General features: G+C 41.1%; 3 protein-coding genes across 4 annotated transcripts in view; 2 read left to right on the top strand and 1 right to left on the bottom strand.

The window, feature by feature from the left end:
- Positions 1 to 436: 436 nt before the first annotated feature.
- LOC134663531 (beta-lactamase-like protein 2 homolog) lies at positions 437 to 2,718 on the bottom strand. The gene is made up of 5 exons (XM_063519926.1): positions 2,569 to 2,718; positions 2,223 to 2,358; positions 1,773 to 1,933; positions 1,072 to 1,397; positions 437 to 782 (listed from the first exon to the last, which is right to left on the bottom strand). Exons 1-5 carry the CDS (start codon positions 2,579 to 2,581, stop codon positions 501 to 503), a joined length of 918 nt encoding a protein of 305 aa, XP_063375996.1. The 5' UTR covers positions 2,582 to 2,718; the 3' UTR covers positions 437 to 500.
- Positions 2,719 to 2,978: 260 nt separating this feature from the next.
- Positions 2,979 to 6,350, top strand: LOC134663517 (NADH dehydrogenase [ubiquinone] flavoprotein 1, mitochondrial-like). The gene is made up of 8 exons (XM_063519909.1): positions 2,979 to 3,027; positions 3,239 to 3,445; positions 3,654 to 3,946; positions 4,239 to 4,469; positions 4,806 to 5,038; positions 5,231 to 5,434; positions 5,816 to 5,883; positions 6,205 to 6,350. The coding sequence occupies exons 1-8, from the start codon at positions 2,979 to 2,981 to the stop codon at positions 6,342 to 6,344; spliced, it is 1,425 nt and encodes a 474-aa protein (XP_063375979.1). The 3' UTR covers positions 6,345 to 6,350.
- Positions 6,351 to 7,626: 1,276 nt separating this feature from the next.
- The window catches only part of LOC134663515 (NADH dehydrogenase [ubiquinone] flavoprotein 1, mitochondrial-like), a 219,710-nt gene continuing 215,577 nt past the window's right edge, over positions 7,627 to 11,759 (top strand). For both annotated transcript variants that reach the window (XM_063519904.1, XM_063519905.1), the window contains exons 1-6: positions 7,627 to 7,735; positions 7,890 to 8,108; positions 8,258 to 8,550; positions 9,977 to 10,207; positions 10,853 to 11,085; positions 11,457 to 11,660. In XM_063519904.1, coding sequence (XP_063375974.1) covers positions 7,687 to 7,735; positions 7,890 to 8,108; positions 8,258 to 8,550; positions 9,977 to 10,207; positions 10,853 to 11,085; positions 11,457 to 11,660 — 1,229 coding nt within the window. In that variant the 5' untranslated portion in view covers positions 7,627 to 7,686. The remainder of the gene's footprint in view (positions 7,736 to 7,889; positions 8,109 to 8,257; positions 8,551 to 9,976; positions 10,208 to 10,852; positions 11,086 to 11,456; positions 11,661 to 11,759) is intronic.

The following is an 11,759-nucleotide window of genomic DNA, read 5'->3' as shown; positions in this document are numbered from 1 at the left end:
CAAAATATGACTAGTAGTAGTAATAACAAATTTATATACATATAGTTCGTGTCATTCACGTTGCCGCGCAGATTTATCAACCTGAACCTTTAATAACATGACAATATGAGTCAAGGCACGCGTCTTCGTGAATGACACGATCTATAAATCCCTTAATAGGCGGTTTACATTCTCGTCTCGTGGCTCGGCTCGAGCGCGTAAGCACGTCGAGCTTATGGCCGGTTTAGATTCGCGGCTCGTGGCTCGTCTCGCGGCGCGTCTTGTGGCTCGGCTCGTAAGCTCGTCGAGCTAATATATTTTAAACACTAACGGCACGGCATAAGGTTTATAACCAAATGACAAGCCGAACGCGAGTGTAAACGCAAGCTCGCGAGCCCTTTTGACTCGTGCCCAAAAAACCGCTCCTCCACGCGAGCCGAACCACGACCCCGCCGCTTACACTCGCGTCTCGTGGCTCGTACGAGAATGTAAACCGCCAGTAACATGTAAAAACCTTCTTTCTATAAATTACATGTACAATCTTTCTCACTATTGTACTGCCATCTGCTCTCTCCGTCAATTTCTACACATTTAGTTTTATTTTCTTTAGTAAGCTTAGTCAAGTGATGGTTAACATTGTAAGCAGCGGCGGGCCACAAATGTTCTGGTGTCTCTGTGTATATAATTTTGACAAGATCCATTTCTGTGAGTTGTTTCTCTGCATTTGCTTTCAGTGCGTCCAAAATTTGCCTTTCCCTTTGGTTTCTGTGTGATATGTAGTATTCTATTTTTTGGATTGGGTCCTGTAAGATAATTTAAGAAATAATTAATAGTTTAAAATATTGAATGTTCTCAGGAGTCTGTCATTCTTTTTACCAAAATTGTAAGAATATTTATTACTCTTTTTTTTAATATAAAAAAGTTACTTTTAATTTTAACAGCCATTCCTTATCCGATCTAAGCACAAAAGCTTAGAAACACAGAACACAACAAAAAGTAAAGACTAAATTGGAAGGAAAAAATCTCATATGTGAAAGAAAAATGATGAATAAATAGCAAAATCATAACTCAGTATATAACTCAAGAACATACCTCAACAACATTACCATGCCCCGGATAAATAACACTAGGCCTCAAATCCAGTATCTTATTCAAGCTCTGCATGTAAGTATACAAATCCTCGAACACCGCAGTGCCTTCGCCAAGAATACAATCTCCGGAAAACAGCACATTCTCCTCGAGCAAAGTTGCTATGACATGATCAGTTGTGTGGCCGGGTGTGTGGTGTATTTTGATGGTGGCTCCTTCTACAGTCAGTTCTTGGCCGTCTGAGAGCCATTGGAGGGGTATTGAGGGGGGTAGTTCCATGTCCGGTGCGTCTTCTGGGGACCTTTTGTGCTTCCATATCTTGGCATGATCTGAAATTGATACAATCTCCGTAAGTATGATATAATGCCAAAGAAAAATGATTCACCAGCATTCGAAGTTTTCTAAGTGTCTAACAGTAATGATCAGATTTTTTTTATTATTAAAGCATGTTAAGATTTATACACCAATACATGAATACAAGTTTGCAGGCCCTACTACTTAAGTTTTTAACACTTTTGGTGTCAGATTCCCCGTTTCCAGTACAAAACAAACATACATAAGTGTTCTTGGCAGTGAATGTGTTAAAAAGCATGAATGTCTTTATGGAATTTACAGTATAAATGCCACTCAATTATTTATATGGAGCAGTCTGGGGTGGCCAAAAGAGTAATGGTAGAATGATATACAGACAAGTAGATATTTACTTGCAATAGTCCCATATAAGTTCTCCACTCCACCAATGTGGTCATGGTGCCAGTGAGTAACAACTATGTGGTCTATGTTCACTTTATTAGATTTCAGGACATTGGCTAAGTTTCTCTGGTATTCTTCTACATCTTTATCTCCTGTGTCTAGCAAGATCCGGCTGAAAAAGAAAGTTAAATAAAAAAAAATACATTATTTATATGTTTAACATTGTGAACAATACATGAATAAAAGCAAACATATGTTGTAAGACCTAATTAATATAATTTGTCACATAACTTAGCCAGACCAACGAAACTTAGTTATAATTGTTTTAAGACCATGATTGAAAACAGTAGTAGGGCATAATTTTATTTAAAGAACCTTTTATATTCAAGCAAACAAAGTGACTAGCATTGACTTTAATACACATGGATCAAAGGTCACTGTAAAACACAATAAGATCTTACTTGCTTCCTGTACCAATGAGGTAAGTATTTGTGCCCTGTAGCGTCATATGTCCTGGATTACAGCCAAGGACCCTAATCACCCGATTTGAAAGAGTAGTGACCGGTGGTATTGAAGCCATGGCTTTAACAACTTTGGCTAAAAGTAAAAAAAAAAACTTGTTATTTAAAAAATGTGGAAAATGTCTATTGCACAATAAGACAGTCGGAATGAGCGATAATGCTAGTAATATAGATAATAGAAACCTGAATTAGTGTTATATTGATAATATTTCGTCAAATAATACCACAACAGTAAAAATATAATGTGATAAGATGCTACTGATGCCATAATATTGAAGAAACGTACTAAGGAACACCATTTCAACCTTATATTTTATAAACTAGTTCCGCTTGTCTACACAAGTATTGCAACGTATTTAAATAATACTAAGAAAATTTACACACAAATGTAAACAGTCCGGACTCCTCAAAAAATAAAATTTTCAAAACACTACACTTCCCTTCCCCGTCAACGTCAACGTCATTTTGTCATCTCGTGTCAAAGTGTCATTGAGTCATTGTGTCACTTTTTTCCAGGAGAACGTTTATGTTGCTGTTAAAAACGCTCAAATTTATATGTTCAGGCCAAATAACTGGCTTCCACATCGTTGGTCGATATAGAGCAAAACTAGAGATATTCGTGGCAAAGACAAATATTTTGACACTGCTGTAAATTTTTGAACTATCGTGGTTTTGATTATTAGATTATTGTTTATCATGGCTAGAACGCTATCAAGAATAATTAAGACTACAAAAGCATCATTAGGTAAGTAGAAATTATAATTAGCCACCTTGCATGACTATTTATCATGGTATGGGGATATTGTATTGTATTGTATTATAGTATTATACTCACCCATCTCTTTCTTGGGTAGTACTAGCGTAAGACAGAGACAGTATGTTTCTCTTGGTCTGTTTGAAATGAGACAGCCCTGGGCCAAACTATGAGTGACCTCATGGCCTTCATATAATTTCAGGTGTTTTTAGCCGGGTCGCAATCGTCAATCATTTATCGGTGCGATTCCAGCAGACAGGAAAAATGCGGGGTGGACCGCTTTGTGACAGCGACAGAATTTTTACGAATTTGTATGGTAGGCACGACTGGCGACTTGAAGGTGCCTTAAGTCGGGGTGATTGGTACTTGACTAAAGAAATCATCCTGAAGGGCTCTGACTGGATTATCAGTTAGTATTTTTAAATATTAGTTCCTAATCCAATACATTCACACAGTGAGACCTGTGGCCTATTTTATAAAGCTACAAGTTACAATTTACAAGCGGAAGTCTCGTTCTAAAACATAGGGTTAGAAAGAGACTTCCGCTTGTAAATTGTAACTTGTAGCTTTATAAAATGGGCCACTGCTTATGAACATCAAAATTCTTAATTTCCTAGATGAAATGAAGACTTCAGGCCTTCGAGGTCGGGGTGGTGCGGGTTTCCCTACTGGCATGAAGTGGTCCTTCATGAAAAAGCCATCTGATGGTCGTCCCAAATTCCTCATAATCAATGCGGATGAGGGTGAACCTGGCACGTGCAAAGACAGAGAGATCATACGCCATGATCCCCATAAGCTCATTGAAGGGGCCTTGCTCGCTGGTGCTGCTATAGGCGCACATGCTGCGTATGTTTATATAAGAGGAGAATTTTACAATGAAGCTAACATTCTCCAGATGGCGATTGCTGAGGTAAGACTCAGCTCAAAACGACAGAAATATATCCTTCATCACTGCTGTAGTAACTACTGCTTGTCATTATTATTTGCCTGTAACACACACTCTGAAACAACCATCATCAGACAATTAGAAAATAGAACAAATAAGAGGTAGATCCCAAGCCTTCGAGCAACACCGGCTTCCGACACGAAGTCCCAAGCTGTTCATCCCAAACTACGAACAGTAAAACATACACACGAACAATTATTATGGGCGCTAGTCTCCTTTCCGGTCAATTTTATCCCACATGTTACAATTCTTGTAGGCCTACCAAGCGGGTCTCATAGGTAAAAACGCTTGCGGCTCTGGTTTTGACTACGACGTGTTTGTACACCGCGGCGCTGGTGCATATGTCTGTGGCGAGGAGACTGCCCTCATCGAGTCCATAGAGGGCAAGCAGGGTAAACCAAGGCTGAAGCCACCCTTCCCAGCAGACGTTGGTCTGTTCGGGTGCCCTACTACCGTGAACAATGTGGAAACTATTTCTTCGTCACCAGTAAGTTGAAAGTGTTCCTATTTTAATATTACTCAAAACTTTATTTAATAACTTCCTGTTGTCAATTTAATGATCTTCCCGTTTGTTCTTCTCTGTTAAAGCTGACTACATCGTTTTATCACCATAACCACCTTTTTAATCATTCGTTCCATCTAGAGATTGATTGTCATAGAATTTACTGAATCTCTCTGAATTTTTCTTGCACCTATTATACTTGTTCTCTGTTTGGCCCGAGGGTTAACTGGTAGAGAATGCCTTCTGGCATTAAGTTCGCCTTTTGTACAATTTTTTTACTGTGCAATAAAGTTTAAATAAATAAATAAATAATCTCCTCAGACGATCCTCCGACGCGGTGGGGCCTGGTATGCGTCACTCGGTCGACCACGTAACCATGGCACCAAGCTATTTAACATCTCAGGACACGTGTGCACGCCATGCACCGTCGAAGAGGAGATGAGCATCCCACTCAGAGAGTTGATCGAAATGCACGCCGGTGGTGTTTTGGGGGGGTGGGATAACCTGTTGGCGGTTATTCCTGGAGGATCATCTTGTCCTCTTTTACCTAAACAGTAAGATCTTAAAAAATAGCTAATTTGATCATAATCCATTAATAAAAGCGCAGAGGTGTCCTAACTTTGAATGCAGAAACTTGATCGTCATGCTGGGGGGTGAGATTATATCCAAATGAATATGTAACTCACTTTAAGTTTCAGATTGGGTTCATTCAGAAACAGAATAATGATTTTGTATTTGTCTTCCAGCATATGTGATACAGTACTTATGGATTACGACGACTTAATGTCGGTGAATTCATCTTTTGGCACAGCAGCGATGATAGTTATGAACCAGCAGACCGACATAGTGAAAGCCATTGATCGGCTGCTCACGTTCTATGCACATGAGTCTTGTGGCCAGTGCACGCCATGCCGCGAGGGTGTAGGCTGGATGAAGAAGATTCTCCAAAGGTAAAGACTAAATTAGAGCTCGTTGGCACATCGAGGTAAAGTGCCTTTAATGCCCAGCAAATGATTTCATAGATGTCGTGGCCAGATCTTACAATTAATGCGTGGTATCCTGAGTTGGTCACATTATGAAAAATCAAGCATAATCTAACCATATCATGAAGTGATAAATTTTAAGATAGCATTATTGGCATATCAGGAACCTGAAATGGTAAAAATCTATAATCAGGCCACGATATAGACATTTAATCCTTCAAAAGTCTCATCTCAATCAATAAATTATGTTAGCAGTTCCGAAACGTTAATGTAACTAGAAATAGACTAACACGTAATTTAAGCCATGTTTAATAAAATTGTAATTATTCATATTATATTTTTACACAGACTTGTCTGCGGAAATGCTGCCTTGAAAGAAATCGACATGCTGTGGGAAATGTCTAAGCAGATTGAAGGTGAATTTCACATAAATCTTAAGATAGATAAACAATATCTAAAAATGATTAGCTGCTGGTGAAAAGAAACAGGGACTTAATGGAGTCGTTTAACATAACCAGTAGCTCTAGTATAACTTGTTTTTGACGTGATAACGTCCTATAAAACGATGAACACCGGTAACATGCACGAAATAGTATCACGTGGTGGACAGACCTCCATGGTAACGTTACGGCCAAAGTATGCAATTTTTCATCAATGTTTTTTTCTGACGTTATCACGCAAAATTATCGTCCGTAAACCGACTTTACAGAAAACCATATTTTGTTTTCTTCTCATAGGGCACACGATCTGTGCACTAGCTGATGGCGCTGCCTGGCCGATCCAGGGTCTTATCCGCTACTTCAGACCTGAATTGGAGCGCCGTATTCAAGAGTATAACTGCTGCTGCGGCCCAAGTAAAGCAGAGCGCTGCTTCTAATAATATCAAAAATCTGGATTTTCATAAGCACCCGAAAATAATTTCGTAGCTAGTCGCCTACCGCATCTTCAAATGTTAATGATTAGGAAAGTTAGGGTTGTAGTGTTTGAAAAATTTTTGCACCGATTAGTTGATGTGCAATATAATTTACAATGTTATTGTTACAGACTTACAGTTACAAAAGTAAAACTGGTGCTAACTAATAGCAATTTCTTCTAAATGAAATAAATTATTTAAAAATTCGATGTTTTAGTAGTTTTATTCCACTCAACAGTCTTCAAACTTTGAAAGTATTATTCCTCCTCCATTTCACGCACATTCCCTTGTGATCTGCGGCTTTAGAAACTTAAACCTGCCCAAACATTGGCACTTCGTATCAAAGGGAAGTGCCTTATATTCAAAGTATGTCGATCCAGTGATATGACTACTGAAGTAACTGAAGGACTACTGCAATATTTTTATTATTCTCTTTGGACTACTGCTTAGATAGAGCCTCCTTGATAAGCGCGAATGCTGGCTGGTTTGTTACTTTGATGTTATCGTATCTATGATAGTCTTTGGCTCTGGTCAAACTATGACAGAAGGAGAATTCAAGAAAAACCGAGAAGAAATGTCGCTGAAATAAATTATCTCGCGGTTATAGGAAATACAAATGCAATACCTACCTTTGTTCACCACATAGCGTTGTTGGGAAAATGGTAAGTCCTATATCGTTATACCTCCGAAAAAACTCATAATAAACGTTTTACCTTTAAAATGTGTTCACAAATACTACCATTTAAATAGCTAACCATGGTGTAGTCATGGTGTAGTTTAATAATTGAACATGAATGTCTTCATTTTAGTATAACACGACATTATTAAATTGTTAAACGTTGCACCTCCCCCCCATCCTCGATAATCTTATAACTATTCATACAATAACGGTTCTTAGAACAACCAACACATTACTGAGAGCATATAATCACTATACAATAATAATACTATACAAGCCCGCGTAAATTTTAATTATAACTGCATAGCCCGCTCCACACTCGTGCGCGAATCGCGGCGCGAAGCCGCGAACGCGAGTCTGGAGTCGATTTCGCATATCAGCTAGACTCCACACTCGCGTTCGCGGCTTCGCCCGCGATTCACGCGCATAGTCTGGAGGGCGCTTATCATCTTCCATGCTCACGCGGGTAGTCATTTCCTTATCCGGTATGTTTGAATCACTGTTATAAACGCCTAGACTAGGCCAAAAAACTTGTATCTGAACGAGAGAAACTTATTAAAAAGTCCGAAAAGTCCTTAGCATATGTTTGGAATGACAGCTCTCTGATTTTTGGTCAGTTTTGTAAAAATGGCTGGTGCACTAGCGCGAGTTATTCAGGGAACGAAGGCTCACCTGGGTAAATAGACTCAAAACTGTAAAGCAAAGCTTTCGGTTCCTCAGTAGAAGCTTCTAGGGCAGTCACAACCTCTGTGATCGCTCTGTGAAACCGTAGCAGTTTAGTGCGTAGTGCTGAATCTTACATAATGTTGACGTTTTGTGGTGTTTTCCAGGTGTAGTTGGGCCGCTGGTGAGCGTCAACAATGTGCCCGTGCGGTTCCAGCAGACGCAGGCTCCGCCACAAAAGGCGAAATATGGGCCTTTGGCGGATGCCGACAGGGTTTTTACTAACTTGTACGGCCGACACGATTGGCGGTTGAAGGGCGCCCTGAGTCGCGGCGATTGGTACTTGACTAAAGAAATCATCTTAAAGGGCACTGACTGGATTGTCAGTAAGTAGCTTAATAAATTGCCTTATGAGTATAAGTTCCATTTTTATTGACTGGGTGGAGACTTTTATTGGTGGATTATTCACTGCATATTTAGATGACCAAGCAGTCTGTACTTCCAATTTAACTTACATAAATTCTTAATTTCCCAGATGAAATGAAGACCTCAGGTCTCCGTGGCCGCGGAGGCGCTGGTTTCCCCACTGGTATGAAATGGTCCTTCATGAATAAACCCTCCGACGGCCGCCCCAAATACCTGGTAGTGAACGCTGACGAGGGTGAGCCGGGCACATGCAAGGACCGTGAGATCATGCGTCACGACCCGCACAAGCTGGTCGAGGGTTGCCTGATCGCTGGGGCTTGTATGGGTGCACAGGCTGCCTATATTTATATCAGAGGAGAGTTTTACAATGAGGCTAGCAACCTGCAGGTGGCTATTGCTGACGTAAGAGAAAACCTTTTATGACATTCCAAACTTTATTCTGGTCAATTCTGTAGAAAGTTAGCTTAGACAAACTCTTAACCAATGAGAAAATATGATAAAGGTTATAGGTTTTCGCGGGCTTGGTTTCCCCAACTCTACATCATATTATGTATGACAAATTAGTATTCATTAGGAGACTTGATTAAGGCCAATGGCTTTTCCTGTTCTATGGACATCAGTGGCGGCGCGTCTAGATTGTACGTAGGCAAGCCATAGCTGAGTTGCCCTACCTTTTCTTCATAAGTTTAAAGAAAATAGCCCAAAAGCCTGAATATCAGACAAGCCGATGGGATTCGAGTTCTATGGAAGCTCCGCCACTGATGGACACCTCTGATGGACTAAAGCCTGTTTTGTACATATATTCAGGTCTGTGATTGTACTAACCTAAGTTGGTCCTTTGTAGGCTATGACTGACAGATTGCATAGTATTTACCAGTGGAATAGAGAAATTACTGTCAATAATCATTAGTAATAGTAATAATCATTACACACTTAATCTTGTAGCTTAATTAGCAAATTGGATTCCATTGTTCTGGAAAAATTATCATCATGCCATACAATGATTGCTCAATTGGGTTGCAATAAACAAAGACAAATTGATTCTGAAGGAATGGATAAACCCAATCTTGATAGAATCTTTTTCTCTTTATGAACAGGATTTTTGTTTTTTTTTTTTTTTTTGAATGGGCTTACTCATGGCCACAGACTAGCCGAGGCGTAGACGTGGCCTACGATGGAGCGAACTCGCCCAGAAGGTGCCTGTTCACTCTTGATTTGAAGGTTGCCGGGTTATAAGAACACGGAAATATAGACGCCGGCAAGGAATTCCATTCCTTGGCAGTGCGCATAAGGAAAGTAGAAGCAAAGCGCTTCGTGCGAATTGGTGGAATATCTACCAAGTAAGGATGGAAACCGGCCGTGCGTGTAAAAGTCCGATGGTAGAATGGGGACGGTGGAATGAGCTCGTGTAGCTCTTGGGCACACTCCCCGAAGTGCAACCTGTAGAATACCGACAGGCTGGCGACTTTCCGCCGATGGGCCAAAGACTGAAGCTTAGCCGTTAGCTTCTTGTCGCCAATCATCCTTCTGGCTCTGCGCTGTTTCAATTTTTTTCCATTTTTCCCTTTAAAATAAAATTGGGATGATGTAACATTTTATCACTTAAACACTGGTGATAATTGTTCACTGGTAACTGAAGATAGGGGGTGGGTGTCAAAGTTGTGTACTTTAGGTCTTAATTAGATATGTATTAAGTATAAACGCATGTCGTGTTTACCTATAATTAGATAGACACTTATTCATGTACTTTTAGCTTTTATCTGTAATTTCTGTAGTGTTGTATCTGTTGGTAAACCTCAAATAAATAAAATAAAATAATTTGTTCCAGGCCTATCAAGCCGGTCTCATCGGCAAGAACGCCTGCGGCTCCGGCTACGACTTCGACGTATTCGTCCAGCGCGGCGCCGGCGCCTACATCTGCGGTGAAGAGACCGCGCTCATCGAGTCCATTGAGGGCAAGCAGGGCAAGCCGAGGCTGAAGCCCCCGTTCCCTGCTGATGTTGGGCTCTTTGGTTGTCCAACTACGGTCAATAATGTGGAGACTATCGCTGTTGCACCAGTAAGTTGCATTTTATACTGTGGCGAACGGTTTCTGTGACAAAGAAATAGGTCACAATGTTAAGCACGAAAAGTTGGCCACCTGTAGGTACAGTGAAGGGAAGAAGACAGGAAGGACGGCATAGCGGCATGGCCGTTTTGTCGACTAAATAGTGTTTAGTTTTAAGTTTATAAAATACATTATGGTTTGTTAGTCTGTAAGGTATTTGTAATATGGGCCTTGTTGCCTGAATTAAATATCTAAATAATAGCAACATCTGCAGGATACAGTACAGTACAGAGCTACAAAATTAAGCAACAGATGAAGAGTTTCGAATAATAATGCCTTTTATGCACACTTATATTTAAAAAACAACACACAGTAATAGGTGCATTTTCTTTCGGAAATCACCATTCAGTAAAGTGCTGATGGAAACCATAAAATAATGGCATTTTTAACTGTGTAAAAGTTGAAGTAACTAAAGGCGTGTCTCCATATTGCGCGGCAAACATGAACGCGATCTAATCGAGTAGGCTCGCGAGCCAACCCGGTATCCATTGCGCGCGGCTGCCTCGCGAGCCAATGTTCGATAGTTTGCCGCGCAATATGGAGACACGCCTTAATAATTACCCCTAAATAAATTCAATATTTTTCTCCGTCTTCCAGACAATCCTCCGCCGCGGCGGCTCCTGGTTCGCCTCCTTCGGCCGCCAGCGTAACTCCGGCACCAAGCTGTTCAACATCTCCGGACACGTCAACACTCCCTGCACCGTCGAGGAGGAGATGAGCATCCCTCTGAGAGAGCTGCTTGAGAGACATGCCGGAGGCATTGTTGGAGGCTGGGATAATCTGTTGGCAGTTATCCCTGGAGGGTCTTCTACACCGCTGATTCCTAAAGAGTAAGTTATATAACAAGTTCTCTTCAAGACCGTCACAGGGCCCATATTGCTATCACGCCGGCATTTAAGTGTATAAAAAATACGTACTTCGGTTACTGAGTGCCGGCGAGTCGAACGCTACAGAACCAGTCTAAAATGTGTCATCGAGATGCGTAACGAAGGCGCGATATCGGAGCGCGCACCTACACTGGTTTTTTGAGCGTTGGACTAGCCCGCGCTCAGGTGCCAATTAGAATAATTAAGACCCTTTTTTGCAGGTAAGTAGCAAGTGTGGTTTTACTTAACAATAGACAAAGGATTAGCAGTTACGGATCTACGGACTATACTAGATGTAATGAATTGAAGTTGAAGCAATGTCTTTTATTTTCCAGTGTATGCGAGACAGTTCTAATGGACTTCGACGGCCTAGTAGCGGCCCAGACCTCCCTTGGCACGGCGGCCATCATCGTGATGAACAAACAGACCGACATAGTGAAGGCCATCGCTCGCCTGCTCATGTTCTACGCGCACGAGTCCTGCGGACAGTGCACCCCGTGCCGCGAGGGGGTGGGGTGGATGAAGAAGATCATATACAGGTGAGTGAGACTACCATGGATATCTCTCTCTCTATCTCCCTCTCTCTCCCTCTTCCTCTCTCCCTCTCTCTCCCTCTTCCTCTCTCTCCCTCCCCCTTC

Source organism: Cydia fagiglandana, chromosome 4 (assembly GCF_963556715.1).
Source record: "Cydia fagiglandana chromosome 4, ilCydFagi1.1, whole genome shotgun sequence".
Classification (NCBI taxonomy): domain Eukaryota; kingdom Metazoa; phylum Arthropoda; class Insecta; order Lepidoptera; family Tortricidae; genus Cydia; species Cydia fagiglandana.
The sequence above is the reverse complement of the archived record's forward strand: the minus strand, read 5'-3'. Positions and strand labels throughout refer to the sequence as shown.